Source organism: Anser cygnoides, chromosome 10, assembly GCF_040182565.1.
Source record: "Anser cygnoides isolate HZ-2024a breed goose chromosome 10, Taihu_goose_T2T_genome, whole genome shotgun sequence".
Lineage (NCBI taxonomy): Eukaryota > Metazoa > Chordata > Aves > Anseriformes > Anatidae > Anser > Anser cygnoides.
Window position 1 is genome coordinate 311857 of NC_089882.1, and position 25307 is coordinate 337163.

Below are 25307 nucleotides of genomic sequence, written 5' to 3' on the forward strand. Positions count from 1 at the left end.
TATATATATATATATATACATAAAATTGTGTATATTATCATTTTAAAAAACAAGACTAGATTATCTCCTGAAATAGAAAAACGAAACTCTGCTCTTTGTCTTACTTATATTTCATACAAAATATTGCGCTATTCAGTCTTTCTCAATGAAATAACCAACGCAAAACAGATAGAGCACCTCAGTTCAACAGGTAGTGTCCTAAATGTGGCTGCTAGGTTATTTTAAAAAGAACTTAAAAAACTTTAACTCTTTTCGAGACCCAACCTCCACTGAAAGACTACCCTTAATGTTACTTTTTAGATACTGTTAGGGCCTGAACACTCACTGTGCAGCAAAAATGTTCCCAAGCCTGTGTCTCCTACATTTGCCAACACTGATATTACCGCTTTAAACCTTGTTAAATATTCATGGCTTTTGTTCACCTCAGCAAGCACAAAGTTCAAATTGTGCTTTGAAGACAACAGCTTCATTCTTAACTGAAATACCATTGGCAAATGAAGGCTGAATACAAAACACTTGGAAGTTGTGGCTATTTAACAAAAATATTAATGGGCATTGGGAAAGACCTGTTCTAGTCATGAAGAAAGTCATCTATCTAGGCAAATCTACCTGGAAGTCATGAGAAACTGACAACCTTTCAGTGTTCTTGTGTCACATCTTTTCTTTTCTAAAATTACAGGTTAAGTATGTCGTGGCTGACCTCTCATTTGTGCAAGGGATTGACTTGCTACTGAAGCACTAGGTACACGTGTGTTTTTCTAAAGCAGACCAGGAGCTAACTAATGGTACTCTATTGTACTTAAGTCTGTCAGAGTTTCCTTCTTTCATTTGGATTGTTTACACAATTTTCTCCTTTAATCTAAAGGAAAATGAATAGCACTGCTATTTGCATACTTTATGTTTTTCTTATACATTTATTTACTTTTTAGCTATATATAATTATTCTAAAAGTACTTTATCTAATAATAAAGTCACTAATATCACTATGGAGTCATTCAAAAAAAAAGGATGATACCAATACACATATATCTTTAATAGTCCTCAAAGAAGAATTGCAAACCTAAAGGAAAATTTTCTTTTTTGTCTTGCAGTCCTCAATCAGGCCATTTAGAAGTATGAAAGAAAACTGTTCCTGTGATTGTCCAGGCCTGAGGTTTGAACCTACTGTGGACCACAGTTCATTGCTAGCAGGTGGAGTTATCAAATTCACTCATGTTTTAATAACTTAAAGCTCGACAGTATCTTTTTTTTGGTATTCTGACTCCAAACAGAAAAATACGTAACTTCACAGTTACCAGCTATAACCCAGCTATAGCCTTTGTGCTTTAATTTACTGCAATGTGTGCATCCTTAAAGACACTCTTGCCTTGTTCAAAATCCCTTGGGCAATCCTGAAGACCTAATTGTTACCAGTGACTTACTACAAATTGAACAATGTATACAAACATAGACAGACTTTTGCCTCTGGTAGCTCTTGGGTGTGTTATTCCACCAAATTACATTTTCTTTTCACTCACAACACCTGGCTGATTGACAAATCCAGAATTTTAGACATTAGCAAAAGAATAGCTATCTTGGAAAGATTTTATAAGGATTTTCACACATCATATTTACAGATTGGAATATTTTTCCAGGCCTGATACTTGATTACCACCCCTCTAACTGTCTGTGCCATCTACATACCTCTGGCATGACTGGCTTACCAGTCATATAACAAAGGTTCAGATGTTCTGTTAAAATACTGTTCTTTTTTTCCCCTTGATATTGAAACATTTTTACTATAGGTAATCCTATATCAATACCTGGACAGTAATAAAGTCATTCCTCTTGTTTTCAAGTTTTCTCAGGTATTCCACCTTACCATAGTAAATCTAAGGACGTTCGTAGTCCTTAAGAAGAGTCCAAGGATGGAAGTAATGCATTTACTAAAGCAAAATTAATGAGGAAAGGTAGAGCTTGAGGCCTAAAACTTATATGATGGAAAAAAATGAATTAAAGACTAACACGACTATGTAATAGTTTGCAATGTTCATTTTGACTTCAGTGTGTAGACATACATGTTTATCCAATGACTATTTGCTTACCTGGCGTAATTCTGACAGTCCCTTGAGAATTGCTTGTTGTCTCTCTCTGATTTTAACTCCATCAGGATTTAGAAGAGGATCTCTAGTGTGATCACAGCTAAAAATCTGTCGTGGTGTTGGGTAAGAATCTAAAAATAAATACATATCAAATCAGTTAACAATACTACTATAAATTTTATTCTAATTTTGTAGTAGATTTTCACAGCTTGTGAAAATCAGGTTTTGGTTGCTATTAGATTGTGATCACTTTAAGTCAAATACAACTTAGGTTCCTAAGACCAAAATCTGTATGTAATAATGCCAGAGAAGTGCAATTGTCGTTCAGTAAAGATAAACAGAAAAGGACAGATAAAAGAATTAAAAATGTTGTTGCTTTTTTTTTTTTAATAGAAAGTATAAATTTGGTTGCATAGGCTTTCTGTACAGTGCTCTGACAAACATGGGTTACAGCAGAATTCAGTAAAAACAGATACCAAATTGAACAAAATGTAGCACTTTGAACTAAATCACTGCAACATCTTTTCTACATGAATCAGATCATAATACATTTCAGTACCATTAAACTGTTGATATTGTGGGTCATGTGTTGAAGGTCTAGTCACTGGTGCTTCTGGATAAAGATAATACACTTCATTTGTTCGAACATACGGAATAAACTGTGAAGACGGAGGTCTTCCAGCTTCTGTAACTAGGTGAGGGGAGCTCCTCTGCTGTGCATCTGTCTTGATATTTTTCTCTCTTCTACTATTGTTGTTGTGCACCAGGAAATGAGAAGTATGTGTCTGTTTTTGTTGTACTTGGTGTAACCTGTTCTTAACTGCTGGAACAGGTGGTGAGTCAGACCTGTATGAAACAATTTCAGTTAACATATAAAAAACACAAAAGTAACATGATTAAGTTTCTTAAACAGTAGAGACAAAAACGCTCAGAGGCCTGCACTTTTGCTCCGTTAGTCTGCCTTTATACCAGCTATTTATTATTTACGACTAGCTTGTTTTGTCTTCTCTTATGTCTTTTTAATAGTAGAAAACTAGATGCATGTAAATTATTTAAAACAGTTAAAAATCAGGAAAGAAAAGCATGCATATTTTACTATTTATATATTTATACTTTGCATTAATGCAGAATATTGACATTACCTTTCTTCATTCAAATTATTCTTATGTAATTGTTCTTCCTAGGAGAAAACCAAGAAAGTCAAAAGTAAAATAAAAACCTCCGTATTTTTATATTAAACACTTTCATTTCTCAAAACAAGTTTGTTCTGAAATTCCAAAAGGACTACATGATCTGAGTTCAGGAGAAGGGTATCATCAAAGACTTGTATTAAGGAAAATTGTAGTATCTATGAACTCTAATTAATCTGACTCTAATTAAACTAATTCTAGAAGGACTTATTCCAATTTTCTATGATAGCTTTAAGAGAAGTAAAATATACTACATATACGTTTTCTTGGAAAGCTTATAAACCTGAAAAGTTTAGTCCAAGGCAATGATTATTAAAGGAAAGGTCTTATTGTTATATACAGTCAGTAGAAGTTTTCTAATTAAATTAAAATGTATTAACGTATCCCATGCTTCTTATGGTATCATACACAGCTTAATTAACTTAAAAATCTGCTTAAAATACATTACCCCTTTTTTCAGGAAAAGAATTTTTGAAAATTTAGCTTTCAACAACATACATGCAAAACTTATTTGCCATTAATCATAAGATTTACTACTAATCTGATAAAAAACAACAAACTTGGTTTAACAGATGAATAAATCTTCAAAGGCACCTATGTGAACAGCTATCTAGCTATGTAATTTCATAAACCTTTTTTTTTTAATACCCACAGCTTCTAAAATATGTGTATGTAGCCATAATAAGCAAATGACTAAACAGAATTAAGGTGGCCACCTTTTCAACACCAGCATATTTTCTACTGGCAGGTGAGAGAAATGTAGGTGTTTATGTATAGACATACATACATACAGAGAGAGAGAGAGCAGGCAGGAATATATTTAATAGTATTTTCTTTATATGAGAATTATTTTTTCCCAGCCACATGCTACACATGCTTACTGCAAATGGGGAAGAAAAAAACCCAACTCCACTAAGTATACATTTTTATGACATTAGAGTACGTCTTCAGTAGCACAGATTCTTTGCAGAAATAAGAACTGGACAGGTACTTCTAATCTATTAACCCGCACCACTACACGATGGACAGAAATGCACAAGTCAGTGATACCATTCTGTCCCCCACACTGCTTTCAATCCAGCTCCCTTTTTACATAATGAAACCATGATTATAAACTACATCAAATACATGCTTTGGCAGACTGAAATAACAATAAATGACAAAAATCAAGATGTTCTGATCATAACAAACAAAACACTGCTGTAGTACTGTTCTTTACGCAAAGGGTAGGTGAAAATTCTCAGAGCTTGAGTTACATAGAAGAAGTGAGTGAAGTAAGTCTTAAAAATACTCATCATTCATGCTAGAGAAAATGTAGTTACCTTTCTGATCCTATGTCCTTTATTCTTCATGTTCATTTCTTCATGAGGTGAAGGAGACCTGTTTTTTGGGCAGAGATTCCCAGGGGTATTTCTTTCCACTAACTGAAGCAGCTCCATTTGCCGTCTTACTTTGTTTTCTTCCCTTTGTTTTTGTAGCTGTTTAGGGTATCTTTCTGATGCTGGAATATATCTTTTCCCAGGCTTGTTTATGTTCCAGTCAGGTCTTTTAGTATGTTTTTCTGAAGGTTTAACTTGTCTTTCTTTTCTTGCATATTGTTCGTATAGCTCACTGTAGATGCCACCATTCTCTTGTCCTGAAATTTTATTTTCATCTGTATACTGCATTTCTTTCTGATATTTTTTGCTGTTGGAGGTTTCCTTATATTCTATGGAAATATCAGGTGATCCACAACACATAGTTCTTCCCTCAGTTGAATCAATACATGCTGAAGTATTACAGTCATCTGAAAAAAAATGTATTTTAATTTCAAGTGTAAGCTATTCAAATAACTTGTTTGAATGTTGTCTGCACATCTATCTACCATTACTGATTTTATTCAAAAAACAGTTGCTACAGTTTTATGATGATTTTTATCCTTTTTGATGTAGAAAAAATATAAGACCAATACAAGCAATTTCAATAAGGAGGAAAAAAAAAGATTAGAGAACAAAATCAAGTCACTACAAAATTAAAATGTAAGTAAAATGAAACTACATTATCTTAAAATGCCAAATTCAGTTTTATTCCTGGTACCCACTGGTAAAGAGCAAAATACAGCTCCTGTTTAGTATTTTAGAATGCTGATGGTTTGGTCATAATCATAGTGCTACTGTCAGAAACTTACTTTCCTAATCTTTGTCTTCTAATGGAAATATTTTGTTCAATTTTTAAAGTACTAAAAATCCAGCCTCTTTCTTTACTAATTAGCATATACAAAAATATTAATTATTTTGTAAATGCTGTGAATTTCTTGTAAAATTTCTACCAGCATTATCAAAACCAAAATTATTAATTTTTTTTTATGCAAATACAAATAAAGCTTTCTCTTCTCAAGTGCTAAGAAGTTAATAATTTTCTAAATACAAGGTATAAAGCAACTATATGTTTCCACTCAATCTGCTCATTGAGGCCTCACCTACAACATGAATAAATGTAGACTAAGTTCATAGAATCATAGACTTAGAATCATAGTTCTTTTTTGGTTTGTTTGTTTGTTTTAATAGTGTGATACATAATCAAGATAAAGACTGGCAGGTATTCCATCTACATAGACCCACAATTTTGTCTGGATATTTAGCAGGAATTATAAAAAGTTTTACTAAATGGTTGAATATAACCTTTCATTTTCTAATTAGTCTAGTTTTCAAATTCCAGGATTATTGACAGTATTTCTTCTAGCATCTTCAAGGATTCATTAAGGACCCAGCCAGCTTAATACCAAAGCATGTTATATAAGCCTGTGAATATTCACACTGAAGAGTACTAAAATATATGCCTAAATGCCTTAATAAATTTAGTCCTGCAGGGCTTGTGACCATGACTCTAAGCCAAAACCATACTTCAGACTGGCTGATTTGACTTTGTAATTGGCAGGTAACAACTATATAGGCATATCGTTTATTTAGAAGAATACAGTGATATATGGTAATATTATAATATGCCTGTGTCTGTCCAAGTATTTCTTGCTAGCTTTATTTCATTCCGAATGACAGTGATTTGGCCCTGTTGCTCAGTTACACCAATATGCTGTTCCACTGCCTGTATTTCGGTACACCAGGGTAATTAAGTGGAAGGGCTGCGTACCTGTCTGTACAGCGGTGTCTTTCCGAGGAGAAGTCTGCCGATCAATATTACTGCTAATGTCATCAGAAAAGTTATGACTTTGATATGAAATGTCAGTACTACAATTTTCAAATTCAGTGTCACCTAAAAAGAATCAAGGCATTTTTTTTTAATGTAGCAATATATATTCCATTTAAACTATGCTATCAAGTTATCAGACTATTATGGCTTAGAACTCAAAGCAAAAGGTTGAGAACTATGATTCAGATCCGAATACTCTGCCTGTTTCACTGAAAATCAAGTTGACCATTTATAGGTCTGAATATTCCATATGCCTTCCTGGTGACAGCCTTATATTTCTTCCTTTATGCAATGTAGCATTTGAAGTTATATAATAATAGTAATATACTAAAATACAGTACTCACAGTATTAGTTAACGACACTTGTTTGGAAGGCTCGTTAAATAAACTGAAATGAAATTTGATTCCTGAGGCAAAGGAGCAATTTCTGACCTTATTACAAATGCAGACTGGCAAAGAAAGAACACTAGCACCTTGCATGCAAACACCACAGGAACAAGCAAACTGAATATGAAAAGATTGGTACTTGCCACCAAGATTCTTCTTAAGTTTTGAAATGTCATGTCCCTTCTGAGCCAAATCTCGAATACGCTGTTCTTGTTTTAATCTCAGTGCTAATTCTTGAGCTTTCTGCATTGTCTGATAGATCTCATTTGTTTTAAGAGTCAAAAGTTCCTTTAGAAAAAAAAAAGTAAATATGTGATCATTTGAGAATAAAATAGGATTATTTAATCTCCATATAATCCCCAACGTTTACAGAAATCATGTCAACATACATTCTTGTTTTGAGTAAAGCATTTAAAACAAAACCAAAAAAAACAACAAAAACTAGTTGAGTAGATGCAATACCTAACATTTAACTTTTTAATAGTAAAATCGGAAGCTCTGCATTCTGCTTGTGCTGATGAAAGGTGTTCAATCCAAGCATTAAAAAGCCAGCATCTAGATCCTCAAACTTATTTGGATATTTAACTCCTTTCTGATAAATGCATCCTTTCATAAATGTCATCTGATTTCAGCTATCTATCATCAATGTGGTTTAATGAAATAAAAGAAGCCCAAATAAAAATAAGAATCCTTCCTCCTAGTTCCACAAAAGGGAGGGATTAGAAACCTCCCTAACAAAGGCAGAACATCCCTAAATCTGAGGCTTATATTTCTAGACCCAGTGGGTTCAAGACGACTGGGCCAAGGAACAACTCCTATCCAAACTGATACTACCATCTCATACTCCCCCTTCCACTGCATTTGCCAGTGAAAGCAAAACTGAGAGCATGACATGTTTGGAAGGAGCTGAGCTATTACATAGAAATATGACTTTTCCTAATTTTTAGCAGTTTGTTCTAGCATCTACAGGCAGATCCTATACCTTTCCCTCCAGAAAATGCAGAGCAATCAGGCATCCATATTTCTGCAGGTTCTCGAGGTTTTATGCTTTTGAAAACAGTCTGTTTTATGACATCGCAGAATTCTGCTAACACTTATAGCTGCTACTGTGCCAAAAGAAAAGAGTATGGCTTTAACCTTCTACAGATTCTTCTGTAAGAGGTTAAGAATATATAAAAATGTGAAATTTGTGTACACCAAAGGTCAAAATGTTACTTTCAGTTTAATTTTTAAATGAAACAAGCTTGAAAGCTCAGCAGTAGTTACTGAGGTGAAAGTTCTAGAACATCAACAACTTTTTAAACAACTTTTCCAAATTATATTCTGGAAATTCTTTAATCCAGAGTAAAAGCACATCCAGTTAGATAAAGTTCATGATACTGAAGCATCTTAAAAGCACCAACTTATCAACAACAATAATTGGATCACAGACTTTGAGGTATTTTTTTTATTTAAAATTTACGTTTAAAATATATCTTTCTACATTATTTAAAACTACAAGTGCATTTTTGCCAGTTTCATTCATCTTTCTGAAAAGGCCCTTGTCCAAAAAAACAAACTTGCCTTAAACCTATATTGTACTATATTTATTGAGGAAACAAATTTTGGTTTCAAATGTAGAAACTTCAGGTAGTTTTAATTTTCAAAATGAGGAGGCAGCACCATTTTGAAGGTGAGGAACTGTTTTCTTCAAAAAATAGTATTATTACAGACTCTGAATTTGGTAGGCAGAAGTCTGTTTACCATTTTGAAACTCTGAAGGAGTTTTGTTCATGCTTTAGAGCAGTTATTGTCATGTTAATGGAGATGTGGCAAAATCCCTTGCACAGTTTCAAAATATATCCTGTCATCTTTTACTGTACTTAAAAATAGTATATCAAAGTAATATACTATAATAATCAAAACATAGTCTTCCCTCTAGATTCATAGCATCTAAGTTTAGTATATACAGATAAATCAGTAAAAAATTTCCATTTATCTGCACTAAACAAAATACAGAAAACCACCTCTTTTTGTTTTTGTTTAAGCATATCTTCTTCAAACTGTTTCTGCATCAGTTCTTTTTCTCGTGCTAGGCGCTGTTCTTCCTCTTGTTCTTCCCATTTTCTCTTCTCTTCATCCAGTTGTTTCTTCTTCCGCTTTTCTTCTACCTGAGCCATTATTGCTTTCTGGTAATATCATAAAAAAGTAGAATTAAAAGGTATAAAATTGAAGGTATTACAATCTATTTACTCATATACTTCCATGTATGTGTATAATATTTGGATTTGGAAGCATTAAAAAAGAGACAATTTATTCAAGACAATTTATTAGTTTATGTGACAGTACTAGGGAAAATAGCTGTCTAACAGTTCATTCCTAACGAAAAAGTATTTCAAACACTTCTTTTGTTCTAATTTCTCAAAAGATATGTAGTTGCCTTCCCATTTTTTTTAGAACTACCAGCCCAGCAAAGCGGTTTGAAGACAAAATGCTCAAAGATAAACAAAAGTCTCTTTTTATATTTTCAAAATGGTTTTGTACATTGCTTGTGAAGAAATAGTGGTCTGATTTTTATCTAATATACTTTGATCTAGCAAGAATAACAGTTTGAGCAGACAGAATCATTACATTTACACTAAGATTTATTTACATTGTGCTATAGACATCTTCATGAAGATGTATGTTCAGTTAAGAGTGCAGCAGAAGTAATAGGAATGGCGGCAGTACAGTAGATAAAATTTTAAAATTCATGGAAGGGGTATATGCAAATATCAGTCCTCCTGATGACAGTGGAGACTAAAAAAAATGTACGCAAAACCTATTAGAGCTCTAAAGTCTGTGTTGTGTCTTTTTGAGGTGAGAATTCTGTCACAGAAATGCAAACAACTCCACACAGATATTAAAAAACCATAGACTCTGAGAGGAATAATGTTAAACAATTGTAAACGTGACTTGAAGCATAAGAGTCAACTGCCTCACTATTATTAAATATCATGCTTTATTCATATGACAAAACTACCTTTCATCCACTCATTAAAATGTCATTAAACTTTAAAACAGAAATCTACCTGATGTTCTAACTGTTTCTGCCGCCGTCTGTCTCGCTCTTCAATCTGTGCAGGATCCAGGAGAGCTGTCATTGAACGAAGGAAACTACAAACAAGGAAATGTGTATATGTTTTTAATCATAAAAAGGAAATCCTAAAGCCTTTCTTAATTAGAAGTCTCAGTTAGATTTCAAATAATATTTTCATATTGAGGCTATCACATTGCATTAATTAATTAATACAATTCATTGTAATGAGTAAGGAAGAAAGTAAGCTTGCAGTAAATTTTATTAATGAACAACAGAGGCACTTGTGTCTTACAAAGCTGAAACAACACGTAATTCTGAAAAAAAGCAAAAGCTAGATGAGATAGATCTTATGATCAGCTTTAAAGGATCTTATTCAAGTATTTTTTTTTAATTTCTGAGGAGGTGACAGAAATGAGTTAGCTGGGAAGATGATTACCCTTTCAAAGCTCACTCACCTGACTTTCTGACTGTGATCCAAAGCACTGCTTTTAGCACCTTTTTCTGCATTTTCCACCTTTGAGGGCATGAGGTTGCCTAAAGCTGCAGGTGAAAAAGGGTGAACAAAAGCAGTCAGCTCCTTAGGGTCAGGTGACAGGCAAAGACTTTCAGGCTGCTTTTTGTACATTCCATTTAAAGGGTGTTGTGCATTAGTATTAAGGTAGTTCTTTAAAGTATCAAAATGCATTGCCCATCTGTCATGCTCTTCAGCCTAAATAAATATGAAGCAACAAAAAACGGAAATGCGCTCAATTACACTGTTTCTATAAAGCATGGTTAACAAAAGAGTTAGACAATACATATTTTGTACAACAGGAACATCTGAAAATCTTTGTTATGGAAGTACAATACACAGAGCAGTTAATTTCCTAGAACTATTTCTGTTGTGTACAAGTCAGATCAGAAATTACACTGCTGATCAATACACTTGGTCAGCACCAACGTGTTTCTATTATATTGACAGCAAAGACAAACAAACGAACAAACCAGAAAGTTCAAAACAAACAAACAAAACGACATTAAAAGTAAAAGAAAAAAAAAGTAAGCTAAAATGAAATTAGGCTTTTTGATACGGCTTTTTCAATTTATATTACTATTCCATCCCATATTTTTTCAAATAGTACTGCAAAACTGCTTGATGTCAGTACTCTGTGCACTCTGCCATACTTTTCTCCTTTTGTGCATATATTCTCTCCCTGATAACATGAACAAGTGGCATGTTTTACACTGGCCCACATTTACCACCTCTGCTTTAATGCTGGACACTAGCAGAATTACTGTGCATTGGGCAGAGATGTTACTCTATAACTTCCTATTTTCAGCTTGACAGACCCATTGTAAAATAAGCCTTCTTTCCCACCCACACCATCTGTCATTTTCAATTAAACACAAGAATCCTAGCAAAGTACCTGAAACTTCTTTAGAGGTGACATATTGGCTTTTTAAGTCTCCGTTCTGTACTACCTGAGCTTATTTTTTGGCGCCACGTTGGGAACTGAATATTTTAATATTTCATTAATAGAAGATTTTTACCTAAGGGACCTTTGTTTTTGCTGTAGGTACTGAGATTGTTTTTTTCTTCTCAATAAAAGAAGATTTGTTTCTCTGGAAGGACTGGAGAACGGCTCCCTCAAATTTTGCATTCTGCAGAAAAGAAACTAACATAATCCACTTAAAGCCTTCTGGGAGTCACTTCCTTGAACAAAAAGCCACCCTCTTTAAGAAAAGTTTTATACCTATTAAAAAAGACACAAGAAACTCTTAGTCCAAATAATAATAAGAATCCAAATAATTCTTTCTCCTGTTTCCTAAGTTTTGCCTATCCTTTGTACACATTGATGTGGAACCACACAAGAGCAGTTAAAAAAAATCTATTTTATTCTTATGTAAATCTGTAGTGAAATATGTAGAAAGGTTGAGAGTGTAACACAAGACCTGAAAAATAAAATGTTGAAGAAAACAAGATTAAGTGCATGTAGCTTTCTTTCAAAAGGGGCTGGAAGTGAGATTACTGTAAGGTGAGTAACTACATCCATCTCCCCAGGGCACAGCTATCAAATTAAAAAAATGAGGCAGCTGATGCTGGGACCTTTCACAGCTGTGTTGCTTTCACAATATAAAGCTCAGTTTGCAAAGGAAATTCAATTCCTTCAACAGCTCAGGAAATGAAAAAAATTTGTGTCACATGTAAGTATGTGACCAGCCTTAGCAAGAAGGTGTTTTTTTTTTTTGGAGGTGGGTAGGAAAGCTCTTTTCTAGCATTATGAAGTACGGAATTGGAATGATGAGTTTCTGTCCAGGGATTGTGTAATTGCTGTATTAAATGCTTTAGTTGAAAGTAAAAGCTGCAGCCTTTTAATACAGAAGTTTGTAGGTTATGAATGCTCATATCAGGCAAGTTTTGGTAATTGGGATTCTTGTTCACTAATAATACAGAGAATAGTGAATATACCTGATACATAGCAAGAGGATTGTTTGATCCCGGGTTAAAGCTACACACAGCAATTTGGAAATCTGGATTCTAGCTATAGTACAATGTTTCTTCATTTCAAAAGACAAGAGACTTTAGAAAAGCATGTCAATATTGGTCTGCATAAGAATAGAGAATGTTTCACTGAACTTAAAATCAGTAATAAGATAGAAATAATAACATAGTAAAGGAAACAAGTCTTCTTCCATATAAAGAGCTTACAGGGTGTAAGACATCTTGCCCAAACCAGCCAATAGTATTAGATCTCCACATATCTGACCTGCAAAGCAATTATATTGGCCACAGTTTCCTTTGAGATCCAGTGTAAGAGACCTATGATCAACAGCCTGAAAAAACTGAAGGATAAAAAAGGTAGGGCTACTTTTTTCAATCCTTTTTGGAGTAGAAATGTTTAAAAAGCTTCATTAATGTGTACATGTGTGCATATGTATGTCTTGAAGTAGTATTTCCAGAAACAAGATCTGAACACCACTGTGACACATTGTGATTGTCTTTAACTTTACTTGTTTTTTTTTCTCATCTTCTTTGATAGTCTACAGGAAGTTTCTTTTTGCACAGTGTCTGGCTATTGTCTCTACAAAACCTTCCAGCCCCTGGTGCTTTCACACTATGATGGGGGGGAGGAGGGAAGAGTTGGAGGTAATACCACTGTTCTCATCAAACTAGACACAGTTTTCTGCCACCAAAATACTGGAATGCCTACTGGCTAAGTGGGCAGCTCTCTTGAGTTTATGATTGAAAAACTGGATGTGCTGCATTCAATTACATCTTTGTCACTAGTTCATTAGGTCTAAGATTTTATCTCTTATTTCTTAGAACAAAAGTTGAAATAAAAGCTTTTCTTATTCCAAAAAGTACCTCTAAACCACAGATACCTTTGATAAATTCAGTTTTTCTTCTATTTTTTGTAGCTTAGCTTCTTCCTTCTGTTTGTCCAGCTCTTCAAGCCACTTCTTCTGTTGCTCATGCTTTGAAGGTTGTTCCTGTGGCACAGCTTCCTGAAATAAGATAAACGCCAATCTATTACTTGTAGCAACTACTAATATGTATTGAGTACATAAGTGTGTTTGTACATGTTATGTACAAGCTCTTATGGGGGCATGGTGATAACACTTTCTAGGAATGCTGAGTATGCCACAAAAAAGACATTCGTTTTTACTGTAATAACTGACAACAGATACAAACCTATACTGTTTGAAAGCAATCACTGTAGAGGCAGTCCCCCTAAGAATGTGTTTATCTGACACAGCATTCTTAGAGTGACAGCTGACTTTCTGAAAGGCAGGTTAGAGTAAAAGTCAAAAGGCTATGCTTATTATTCTGTAAGCAGAGCTAATGAACAATGCAAATAATTACATAACCATTGAGATTATTCCTCAAAACAGAGCTGGAAAAGATTCATACCTTTTAGTTAGTAATCAACGTGGAAAGACAAAAACAGGTTGTTCATGACATAAATATACTAATTTGTAAAACTACAAATCGGAGCAACAGGTAAGTTTGATATAGGGAGTTGGCAGCACTTCAGAGAGCTTAAACTAATCACTGAAATTTGATTCTGCTTCCAGTTAATGCTGGATCCGTACAAAAAAGAAAATCTTGTATGAATTAAAAATTGAACAGTTCCGGAACAGTGCAGTGGAAACTGTGCTCTTCAGTGTTTTTACTGATAGCTTTACCTTATCTGGGTTAGCTGTTTCCATTTTCTCTGTATGTGTTTTTTCATTGCCAGATTTTGCCCAGAAACAACCCACCTCTCCTTCCAAAGTCTCTTTCAGCTTCTTCTTCAGTGCTACTTGTTCATCTTCAGGAGGAAGGGTGGGGAGGGAAGTGCACAAAACTTTGGTGAGAATTCCTACTACAGGCAGGTAGATGCATTTATTAAAATAAATAATTAAAAAGGCACACCGACTCTACAAGCTCTACAGTTTTGATTGTAAAAAGGGCTACAAGATGAAGTAACTACTGTGTGAGCTATCAGTTTAAATGTGATTTTGCTCTTAAAGAGGATGGCTGCTGAGTCTCTGCCCAGAGATGTGGAGGTAACAGGAATCTCTGAGAAGACTACAAAACACTGAAGGCTTAAGAATAACTGAGGAGAGGGAAAACTAAGAGAAATAATTAATAAAAATTGAGATAATTGATTTTTTTATACTAATGATATAAGATTACTCTGTAGCTGCACTGGATTAATAATATTAAATGCAAGCTACTGACAGTGCAGAATCAAACTGAAACTAGATAGTCTACATCCAAGCTGAAAACAAAACACTCCTGTATATCAATCATGTAAAGCCTGTGACAAATTAAGTTTTTTTTACTGTGTTAAACACTCCCAATTTTCTGCAGGTTCCCCTTGGTTAGGGATAAGGCAAGGCGGCAAACTATTTCAAGGTCAAATTGCAACTTGTATTCAGTCACAATGGTAGATAAGGCAACACTTTTCCCTTTAAAGAAACAAACTCATTTGTTAATGATAATGGCTATCACAGAGTGAAAGAATGTGACCAAATCAGTAGCAAGTAACTCCTACAATATGAAGTATAAACAAATGTGCTTGTTTGCCTGCTTCTGAACAAAATATTCTTGCAATATGTTACAGGTTTTTCTTTATACAGATTTTTTTGAAACTCATAAATGTCAATCTTTCCTAGAGACAAACGAAAGTACATAACTTCCAAATTTGTAGCAATTGCATTGATACAAGTAAATCTATAAAAGCATAAGGAATGCAAGGTTTCTTGGCATCTTGAGCATAATAAACTGATAAAATATAAATAGTCTGTATTATAATTACCTAATTCTTTCTTCCATTGTGTCTTTTTAAATTCTAATAAGGCTTTCTCCCCTTCTCTTTCACCCAAGGTAGTAAATATGTCAGCTGGTTTCCATGACTCCTTTCTAGAGAAGAGGAGGATAGAAGAAAAATAATACCAAAAAAGCTTATCTGTTAACTTTTAAATTAGTATTTAAAATTACCTTTAGATATATTCTTACTGTGATTAAGAATGTTAATTCTTACTGTAATAAGAAGATTAACAATATTAATCATTAATGGAGACACTTTTTTTGTAGACAATAACACAGATTTACATACATAACTTGCTGTCCCTGTTGCGGATATGACTCTTGTTTCCTGCTCGAGTTAGAATTAGCTTCATCTGGAACAGATGAAACTTCATTGTAACACTTCTCCAAAAAGCTTGTGTTTTCCTCTGATGACTCATTAGCGGCTGTAGAAGGATACAAACACATGTAAATATATATATATATATATATCTCCACACACAAGTAAATAAAGCATGTGCGCCCACTAAATACTTCTCAACATTTACTGCTTTAAAAACAAGAAACCTGCAAACTCGACATTCTTTAATAGAACTGTTTTTAGCTCTGCTTGTATGTCTAAGGCATGTAAGTTAAAACTTTACAGGGTATTTTTAGAATGCTAGACTTATAATAAATGCTTATACTTGACAAACAGCTCAGATTTTTGTACTTAGTAAAAGTAATTTCTTTTTTGTAATTACTTAATTTCAATGTGTCTTGTTTGTGGTGACCAAGAGCTGACTTCTTTCATAGGTCTACAAACAGGAGTAAAGATGTAATACAAGAACATACACAATAGTTCTCACACGTGGCAGTATAAGGACTGCAAAACAAATAATACTCAACAGTAATATTACAGCTAGGCAAAAAGATGCATGTATATCTTGGGGCCAGAGGAAAATGTCACTGCTGCTCTTGAGATGCACAGCAATACCTGAACTCTTCATACAACCATAAAGTCCTAACTCTGTGTTTTTTTTTCAAACTTATAATGGTAATAGTACAGTGCCGTTCTACTATGTATCTTTTTCCTCAATGTAAAATACTTAATTTCAGCACAAAACATTGGCAGTTGCTTGCTTTCTTACTCTGCAAAGTATTAGAATACTATTAAGCAATTCCTAATTTTTACTGTTAGCATTAACTTGTTTGGTTCCTAAACAGTAACAGGCAATTTCATATCTATAGTAGCAAACAGTATTTTGTCAGAGAGCATTGGAGTAACATCTCTGCAGCATGAAAATAACCTTAAATTATGAATTCAAAATTAAACTTTTCACATTCAGCTCCATTTCCATGAAACAAACTTCAACTATCTGTATGGAAACTGTACTTTTGCAGCAGGATGCATCTTACCCATTTCTTCGTGCTTTTCATTATGAGTCTCAAAGATGCTTCTAGTTCCTTCTTTTACAGTCATCAAAATCTGTTGAAGCTGTTCTTGTGTTAAACACACCAAATTTCCTAGGTCTTCAGCTGATATATGTGGATTTTGAGGTCTCTGTTTACTTTTTTTAACATCAAGATTCTCTGAATCAGGCTTCCCGTTTGTCTTATCTCTTTGAAAAATCAAAGAGTGATCTTTAGCTGTGGCTTCATTTGAGGAAGGTTTAGTTACATGCATTTTTTCACCTTTTGTCATTGATAAGCTTGATTCACTCCTTGGTTTTGCTAAGTTTTCCTGCTTGATACAGGCATTCTGTGTTGACCTCAGAATATGTCTAGTACGCCTTATTCTCAACGCCTGTTTAGGGACTCTGGCTTTATTGCCCATCTGTTTAAAAAAAAGTTAGACCAGATATTAAATAAGCTAAGGAAATAAATTCTCATAAGTAACAAACAAAAAGATTTAAGCAACAGGTAAAAGTGTCATTTTTCCTCTCTGTTCCATCAATAGAAACTACGTATAAACTAGTGAAATATCTCCGAGTGCTAGGAATACCTTAAATGAGGATACAGCACCTAAATTTGAATATTTAAAGATGACATGAAAAATTACTTGATACACCATAACATTTAAAAGAATCCACAAATATTCCTTCATTCTTCTTTGGTATTTCTGAAGCATGGCTTCAAACAGGTATATGTCTTCATAAAAAGCCACTACTATTTCAGTCTTGACTCCTCCATTCTGTAATAACATTACCCTTTCCAGGCTTCCTGATATACACTTGTGTTTATCTCACAGGTACAGGCTTGCTCTGGTTCCCCTGCTCACTGCATTCCAGTTCACTAAGACAGGGACAACCTATACAACTACACTGGGACTAAAACACATTTCAGATCATATTTACCAGAATCCCTTTAGGGTTTCTGAAAGTCCCAATCTGGATGACTTCCTGTTTGGCAAACTAAAGCATTTTGCAAAGGTAAAAGTAGTCATATAACTTAAAATTCAACCTTGTGTTGATGATGTTGTTGTTGTTGCTGAACTCTTTTTAAATTCAGATTGGATACAGGAAAAGGTTCTATACTGAGAGGGTGGTCACGCACTGAACAGGCTCCCCAGGGCAGTGGTCACAGCACCGAGCTGCTGGAGTTCAAGAACTGTCTGGATAACACTCCCAGCCATAGGGTCTAATTTTTAGGTGGCTCAGTGTGGAGCCAGGAGTTGGACTCAATGATCCCTGTGGGTCCATTTCAACTCAGACATTGTATGATTCTTTTTTACAGCTATTACGAACCTGTGAAATGCATTTTCATAAACATAACTGATTACAAATACTGAGACACTTCAAATGTGTTTTCAAGCATCTGTTAACAAATTGAAGAGTATAATGTATGAAGTAATTGAAAAGTAATTTCTTCACTTACCTTCACTGAAAGCCTTGATTTATCTTTTGGGAAACAAACATAAACATATGAGAGCAGTATTTAATAGCAACTTCCTCCTGAAAAACAGATCTTAAGAAATTCAGGAACTATTGTAGTCATCTGATGTTTTGTAAGGTGGGGCAAGTACTTTCCCTGTAACATCTGCCTCTATTATTTTACTTTTTAAAAAAAAAAAATCAGAATGTACACTTCAAAAGTATGTTGGAAAACAAAACAAACGTCTAGATATATTTCAGTTGTCTATAGAACTACTGTACCAGTCTGATCTTCCCCTGCTACTCATTCTCAGAGAGCCCAGAGGTAATGGCTAATTTTTAATTGTTTATTTATTGTGCTTTTTTGGTTTGCTTTCTGTGTCCCATTCTTCCAGGACAGTCCATGCATCCATCCCCATCTGCTACATGATGTTATGTCTCCATCACTTACAGCCTAAAGAAACAACACTTTCATAATCACACCACCCTTCACTGTTCCCCCTACCGCTGCCCTGAAGTATACATACTCTTCAGTATTTTAAGCCAAATTCTGCACAGAGCTGGTGGTTGCAAAAATATTATGTTTAACATAATACTTAATAATAAAGAATATTATAATATTGATTAATAGAGAGGATGTGATACTCAACATGAGAAATCTTGTACACATGGGTAAGGGAAAAGGGAGAGAAAACAGTTGGGATGATACTTTAGTGGAACAAATCTGTGAAGATAAGGCTGCTTCAGCTGCACTGTGCAATCATGGCTCTGACAGTGGTTGTCATATATTTTGCACTGGTAGCTCCTGTATTTTTTTTGCATTGGAGAATACTAACTGTTCAGACTGTCTGCAAAACATCCTATTAATAGTCTTCCATTTAGATGAACATTTTAAAACTTGGGAGTATGCTAAATCTCTCCTGGAGAGCTACGCATTAAATTGTGAACCATCTTGCAGTTTCCATAGTAAGAGTGTTTTGGGACTGTGTTTCCTCACTAGGTTCATTCACCAGTTTGAATACTGAAACAATTTAATTTAAGGAAGTGCTGTGTAAAGGTAACTTGTTAATTCCTGGAGAAGACTGCTTCTTTGAGGCTAGCTCAGAGTCCAAGGCAAGGCTTTATCTCAGAGACCTCTGAATAGGGTCAGTGAATGTTCCATAAATGATGCGAGGTAAGTTTGAGGTAAGTGAAAGCTGTAGCACTGCTGTTCCAGAGGTGTTGCAAGGTTTTGTCTCCAGTAGATGTATTCCTTTTTGACTCTTATAATGTCTCCTTCGACAGCAAAAAGTGGAATATAATTTGGAGGGCATTAAATGGAGAATTCCTGTACCCTGAATGCCAACAGTTAGAAAATGTGGTTTTATGCTTGTATATATTTGATAAATGTTTATGTTCGATAAATCAAAAACCTAGATTTTAATAAAGTTTAATTATTAACATATGAGATAGTTTTTTCTAGTGTGGTAGCAATGATATCTGGCCTAAATAAACAAATTATTGAAAATGATAAACCTCAATTGCCAGATACTAAAATTACTTTAAATTCAGAAGCGTGGTATGATAGATTTCTAAATTAAGCAGGGAGTTACTAAGCTGCTTTTTCCTTGTTAATGAGGTGCTACTAAGTTGCAGGCATTCTCTAGTTATGACAATCTATATATAATAGTACTTAACATTTTGTGAAGGCAGACAAGCTGTAAACTGTCAAGACAATTTGCCAGTTGTTTGCCTGTGGACAGGCTACTCAGATGTTCACTATCAACCTAGACCAGTGGCAAGTTGGTTAAGAGGGCCAAGTAATAGCATTGTACAATTACTCTTCCTAATCTGAATATTTCAATAAAGCTGTGGTTCATATTGCTTGGAGGTTAAACTTTAAGAGGCTTTAAAAATTACTTCAGATAAATGACTGAAAAAATACCAGAAGAAGCTAAAATTAGCTTAGGCTTTCCATCCAACACTTCAGTTTCAAGCTTCAGTCCATCTCTGCAAAAGGAGAGAGAGAGAGAGAGAGAGAGGGAGAGGGAGAGAAATCAGAACTATTAAGTAATATGGTAATGGTTAAGATCTTTACATTAATAACAAAGACAACTGTACTCCATTATAACATGGTATTTACTGTAGGTCAAGGTGGACTTTCACTCTCCAACTTTATATGTTTGTGAGAAGTTCTTCAATACAAAGAAAACAGGTCACAAAAAGGATACATTTTTATTAATGATACTGGAAAGTTTGGATTAGCCTGTTACAAGGTATGTCTTTTAGAGTGAAGGTGCCACTGTATATATGCTGTATTCTACAAAAAATACTACACAATCTCCGTGAATTCCTGCGCTGTTCATTACAAAGCGTTGTATTCTAAAGTCTTGAATTATGCTTCCATGCAAAATAGTACAATTTGTTTTAAGTAGAACAAATGCTACTATAAAGGTTTATGAAAACAAACAAAAAGCAAACAACAACAACAAAAACACGCACAACAAACAAACAAAAACAAACAGTGGGAAGGCCTCGCTACGAGCACAAAGTGCCCAACGCCTTTTCTTCTTCCACGTAATTAAGAAAATCTGTCCGATTCATTCTCGGGGTGCTCAAAATAGGGCTTACGCTCAAGCTGCCTTTCATTGAAAACCCCAAACGCTCGTAGCTTTCTAATGAGCACCGTTCTAATTAACATGGCGAAGGTGCCCGAGGCTGCCAGCGGGGTGCGGCAGCCCCGCAGAGCTCCCGGCCGGCCGAGGGCCCTGAGGGACGGGGCGAGGCGAGGCTCGGAGCCTCCCAGGGCTCGCCAGCAGCGTCCCGGGCGGGGGCGGTCTCCACAGGCGGCCGTGGGGAGGGTCCCGCTCCTTACCCCAGGTTCATGGCGCGGCCGGGCCGGTGATCCTGAGTGATGCCTGGGGCCGCCTCGGGGCCGCCTCGGCCGCCCGCGCTCTGTGTACGGCCGTTGCCAGCCCCGCGTAAGGAGGCGGGAGGCGATAGGTTTCCCGCGGAGCCAATGGGCTCCTCGCACACTGCGGGGGCCGGCGGAGCCGGGGCTTGTGGGGAATGGAGTCCTGCTGGCGGGGGGGGAGGGGAGGGGAGGGGAGGGGGGAGGGGGGGGGAGGGGGGGGGGAGGGGGGAGGGGGGGGGGAGGGGGGAGGGGGGGGGAGGGGGGGGGGGGGGGGAGGGGGGGGGGAGGGGGGGGGGGGGGGGAGGGGGGGGGGGGGGGGAGGGGGGGGGGGGAGGGGGGGGGGGGGGGGAGGGGGGGGGGAGGGGGGAGGGGGGGGGAGGGGGGGGGGGGGGGAGGGGGGAGGGGGGGGGGAGGGGGGGGGGGGGGGGAGGGGGGGGGGGAGGGGGGAGGGGGGGGGAGGGGGGAGGGGGGGGGGGAGGGGGGAGGGGGGGGGAGGGGGGAGGGGGGGGGGGAGGGGGGAGGGGGGCTCGGCTTGGCGCCTGCCGGGGCGTCCCCCCTGGGGCGCTGTTGTGACGCCGTGTGGGAGCTGAGGGTGCCCTTTGCAGGGACGGGCGGCTGCCTGAGTGTTTTTTTTCCAAATATTACTTCCTAGTTCTTCACAGGGCATTTATTGAGTGGTAACGTTAGCGAGTGAGTCTCGGGGACTTTGATTTAGGGCCTAGAGGAAAGGCAGAGATAAGAGAGGCAGACATTTTTCTCAGTAATCCACCTCCTGTGAAGTCCCGAGAAGCTAGGGGCATACAGAATACTGTGATGATGAAAGTGCTGCCCGTCTGGGCTTTCTTACAGCAGTCTCTCTTGTGGGAATAAAAATGTTTTTTTTGCAGAATTACATTGTTTAGAGGGAAGGAATGTGGTATTGAGATATGCTTGCAGTGATAAGAAAGCTTAGCAGGCGACCTTGTAAAATGCAGACAACCAGACTCCTTAGAGCAATTCGGTGAAAATCACGGTGTCAAGTCAGATAAGTGAAGAAACATTACCACTTCAAACAGTAAAAAAGTAAAAAGAAATTTGAAATTTAACAGGCCGGCAACTGAAGGCCGTGCATTGTCTGTGAAGCATCAGATAGATTGTGAACCTAGATTACCCACTCAGTGGGGAAACAGGGGAGGGTCCTGGTCATCGAAAAAGTATATAAACTGTGTTATGGAACTAGTAGGTGCGCTCCTGCTTGTGGGACGCCTGCCATTGCTATTGCAAATAAATTACTACTTCACTGAAATCCTCGCCTGAGCCTAAGTTATTGGCTACAGAGTGTTTCTCACACTCTGAATCTCCCTGAGATGCTATCAAGAATAACTTTTAAACACTAATTTGTTTAGCTGATAATTTTTTAGGATCATCAAGTCCAGGACAGAAAACTGGATAGAAATGAGACAAAACAGGCGATGGTTGCACCAGATGATCTTGAAGGTCTTCTCCAACCTTTACAGTTCTATGAAAACCAAACCAAAGAATTCATGCTTCTGATTAAATCCCACTGAACAATGCTCTCCCACAGCATTGCAATAGGATTTGTACATCAAGAAAGACATTACACGCTTAATTTGGATCGAAAATATTTCAGACAGGCACCGTGTTTGTTTGTGTGCTGTTTAAAGAATAGCAGTTTTAGTAGTGCTCCACATAGCACCTTTTATTTTCTTTTATTTCTAATCATGACCCATAAATACTGCTTTAAGCTGTAATCTTTAAATTAATTATCTTAATATTTTCATTCTCTTATTTAAAGAACTACGACTGGTTTGTTTGCTGTTTTTTTTTTTTTTTTTCTTCCAGACAATTGAGTTAGTTTTCATGTCTTTAACATTTCAGTGTACATCTTTTAATATTTCTGTTTTGGGGATCTCTTTTGGTATTAACAGTCCCTTCTAATTAATTTAACAGTGTTTATATACCTTATGTTCTGTTTTGCTTTCTCAAAACGCTCAATATAAGGTGTTAAATAAAACTTAGTCTTACTCCTCTTCTTGCACCATCCTACTCCTCCCAAAACCTAATTCACTGAAACATAGCATCACTGTAGAGATGAAATCCTAGCTTTCTGTAGACAACCACCTCTTTGCTAAAGGAGAAAAAGAAGACTGAAGTATTGATTTCTTCCCAGTCAGCTTTGAGATCCACAATCATGCTTAAAACATTGCATCTGTAATAAGTGTTTTTTCACTTTAATGACTTGTATCTCCCTGATTTCATCCCAGCTGTGTATCACCATGTGGTGAGAAATGCAAGAGAATGTTGTTTTCTGATGAGCAGGGCTGATAGCTGTACAGTCTTTGCTGGTAGTTACCTTGTTTCTCATCTCATTTTTTTTCCTCGACCATTCATAGCCAAGTGAAAGAACGGGAGACTACTTTCTAAGTAATTCTTCATGATTTTAAAATGTATTTTTTCTTCTACTTACGTGCTTTACACCCGATTTTCCACATTAATGGATTTCTATTCTACATGTAGCATTTTAAATAATACAGCCAAACAGAATTGCCTCCTGATTTCTGTTTGAGACAGCAGGTGGCGTTACAGTTTCAAGCATCTCAGCAAAAGTTTATCTTTGTCATACAGAAAATCACCTTACAAGGACTCAGAACCACTTTTTTTTTGTTCCTGAAATAACAATGAGTTTCACAGTCCTTTAAGATTTTTTAAACATTTTATAAATAAAACAGTGTTTTGGTAGTCAAGTGTGAAAACAGATTATTTCAAAAAGCTTGCAGTCCAAAGCTCTAAACATAGTTGATCTATGCTGCTATTTGAAGCTGTACCTAAAATTAGTTTCTAAATTATGTATCTACCAATCTACTTTATAACCAGCTCTTAAACCCACACTATTGGCAGTAGCATTATGGGGGAAGGGAGTGCTTTCAAAGTAACAGAATAAACTTCTCTAAGTTCTGTATTTAATACTGTTTGTAAATGAATATACTTGAACTATGACAAAGAATTCGTACAGTATAGTAGATTATAGGAAGAGTATAATACAATAGTATTATTATAGTACTACTATTCAGTTTTGATTGCTGCAGAAAACTGTAAACATCACCTTTTTGTTTAGGTCATGTCAGTTTTGCAGTAAACATACAGAATCAAGAGTTAATCAAATGCTGAACTTCAACAAAACTGTGGTTTGGTAAAACTACATGTATTTGTTTAAACAAAAAAGTCTGAATGACGGGAGTTGAAACAAAGTCACCTCTAGCCTTGTCTGAATTCATCCTTCCTTCCCAATTACACTGACGGTATGCCAAATCATTCCTCATTTTCAGAACTCTTACCTCCCTGCATGGGAACATCTGCATTACTTGTATTCATTGAGATTATTGTTACCATTTCTGACACATGGAGAAATCAAAACTTTTGCTGTGCTATATCTGAAGGTCTGGCTAAAAGTTACTAAACTTCAAATTTTAAACCATTTTCTTGTCCAAATATTATATTTATATATATATTTGCACAAAAATTATGTCTAAGGGCAGCAGAGGTTTGAGGCTGAAAAAAGTAAGGGTTGGTTAGTCTAAGTGAAGAAATTTAGTCATCCATTTACTTGCTTAAAAACGAAAGTACCATATATTTGATCCTGTTTTAGAGAAAGGAATTTAGCAAATGGCCTCTTGACTCACCCAAATCATACCCTCAAGAGACATATTTACATTCTGCCCTTGGATACACATTTAATTCTGAAATGAATGTGCATCATGAGACAAAAATGGGGTTCCCATTTTTTTCCTCATTATAGAGAACTTGAACACATATACTGTTCTGTAAGACCCAAATGGGAAAAAAAAAAAAAAGTAAAACAGAGTATGACTAACTTCTGTAATTTTATTTACTGTTTCTTATCTGCAAAATTTCAGGTGAATATTAGAATCCAGCATAATGGGCATGACAGGAGTTGATGTGAAATATCTGAAGAAATTTAAAGAGTACCTTTCCTGTTACTGCTTGTCCCCAAACATTATTTAAAGTGTGTATGTTTTTAGGAAGGAGAATAGAGGAGATAATACAAGTTTCTATAATGCAAGGTCTGTTGGAATGTGTGTGGGAAAAGAGTTACCAGACTCTATTTCATTGCCTGATAAATTAATTATCAGCATTCCCAAGTCCTTGATTTACCATTCAGGAGGTCTGGACGAAAATGCTTTCGGGCTACATGCATCTCTCTGAAGGCTCATGGAACACTACACAAAACACTTCAATCACTCATTAATTAAACTTTCTAATAGCCCATCTAAGCAAGGTAAGAGGATGAGATTTCAGTAGGAGGTAGGTGTTGTCAGAGTCCCATCAGGTGTCTGTCTTGATCTCCAGGCACATAAATACCATTA

The 25307-nt window shown here is 36.2% G+C and overlaps 1 protein-coding gene across 7 annotated transcripts in view; it reads right to left on the reverse strand.

The window, feature by feature from the left end:
• CCDC66 (coiled-coil domain containing 66) overlaps positions 1–21033 on the reverse strand; it is a 32679-nt gene extending 11646 nt beyond the window's left edge. For 5 of the 7 annotated variants that reach the window (XR_010833991.1, XM_048047501.2, XM_048047499.2 and 2 more), the window contains exons 1-17: positions 20884–21033; positions 19954–20018; positions 18034–18056; positions 16576–16993; positions 15488–15623; positions 15188–15291; positions 14070–14194; positions 13266–13388; positions 10358–10611; positions 9895–9979; positions 8851–9012; positions 6988–7132; positions 6398–6520; positions 4594–5057; positions 3224–3261; positions 2641–2927; positions 2085–2212 (exon numbers count right to left, since the gene is read on the reverse strand). Coding sequence is in view for 5 of the 7 variants with exons in the window: in XM_048047501.2 (XP_047903458.1) it covers positions 2085–2212; positions 2641–2927; positions 3224–3261; positions 4594–5057; positions 6398–6520; positions 6988–7132; positions 8851–9012; positions 9895–9979; positions 10358–10611; positions 13266–13388; positions 14070–14194; positions 15188–15291; positions 15488–15623; positions 16576–16993; positions 18034–18056; positions 19954–20018; positions 20884–20894 (2691 nt within the window). In the remaining 2 variants the exon portion in view is untranslated. Of the gene's footprint in view, positions 1–2084; positions 2213–2640; positions 2928–3223; positions 3262–4593; positions 5058–6397; positions 6521–6987; positions 7133–8850; positions 9013–9894; positions 9980–10357; positions 10612–13265; positions 13389–14069; positions 14195–15187; positions 15292–15487; positions 15624–16575; positions 16994–18033; positions 18057–19953; positions 20019–20883 lie in introns of those variants that run through there. The other 2 variants (XR_007158062.2, XM_067003317.1) reach the window with 2 other exon arrangements.
• Between the last annotated feature and the right edge of the window lie 4274 nt (positions 21034–25307).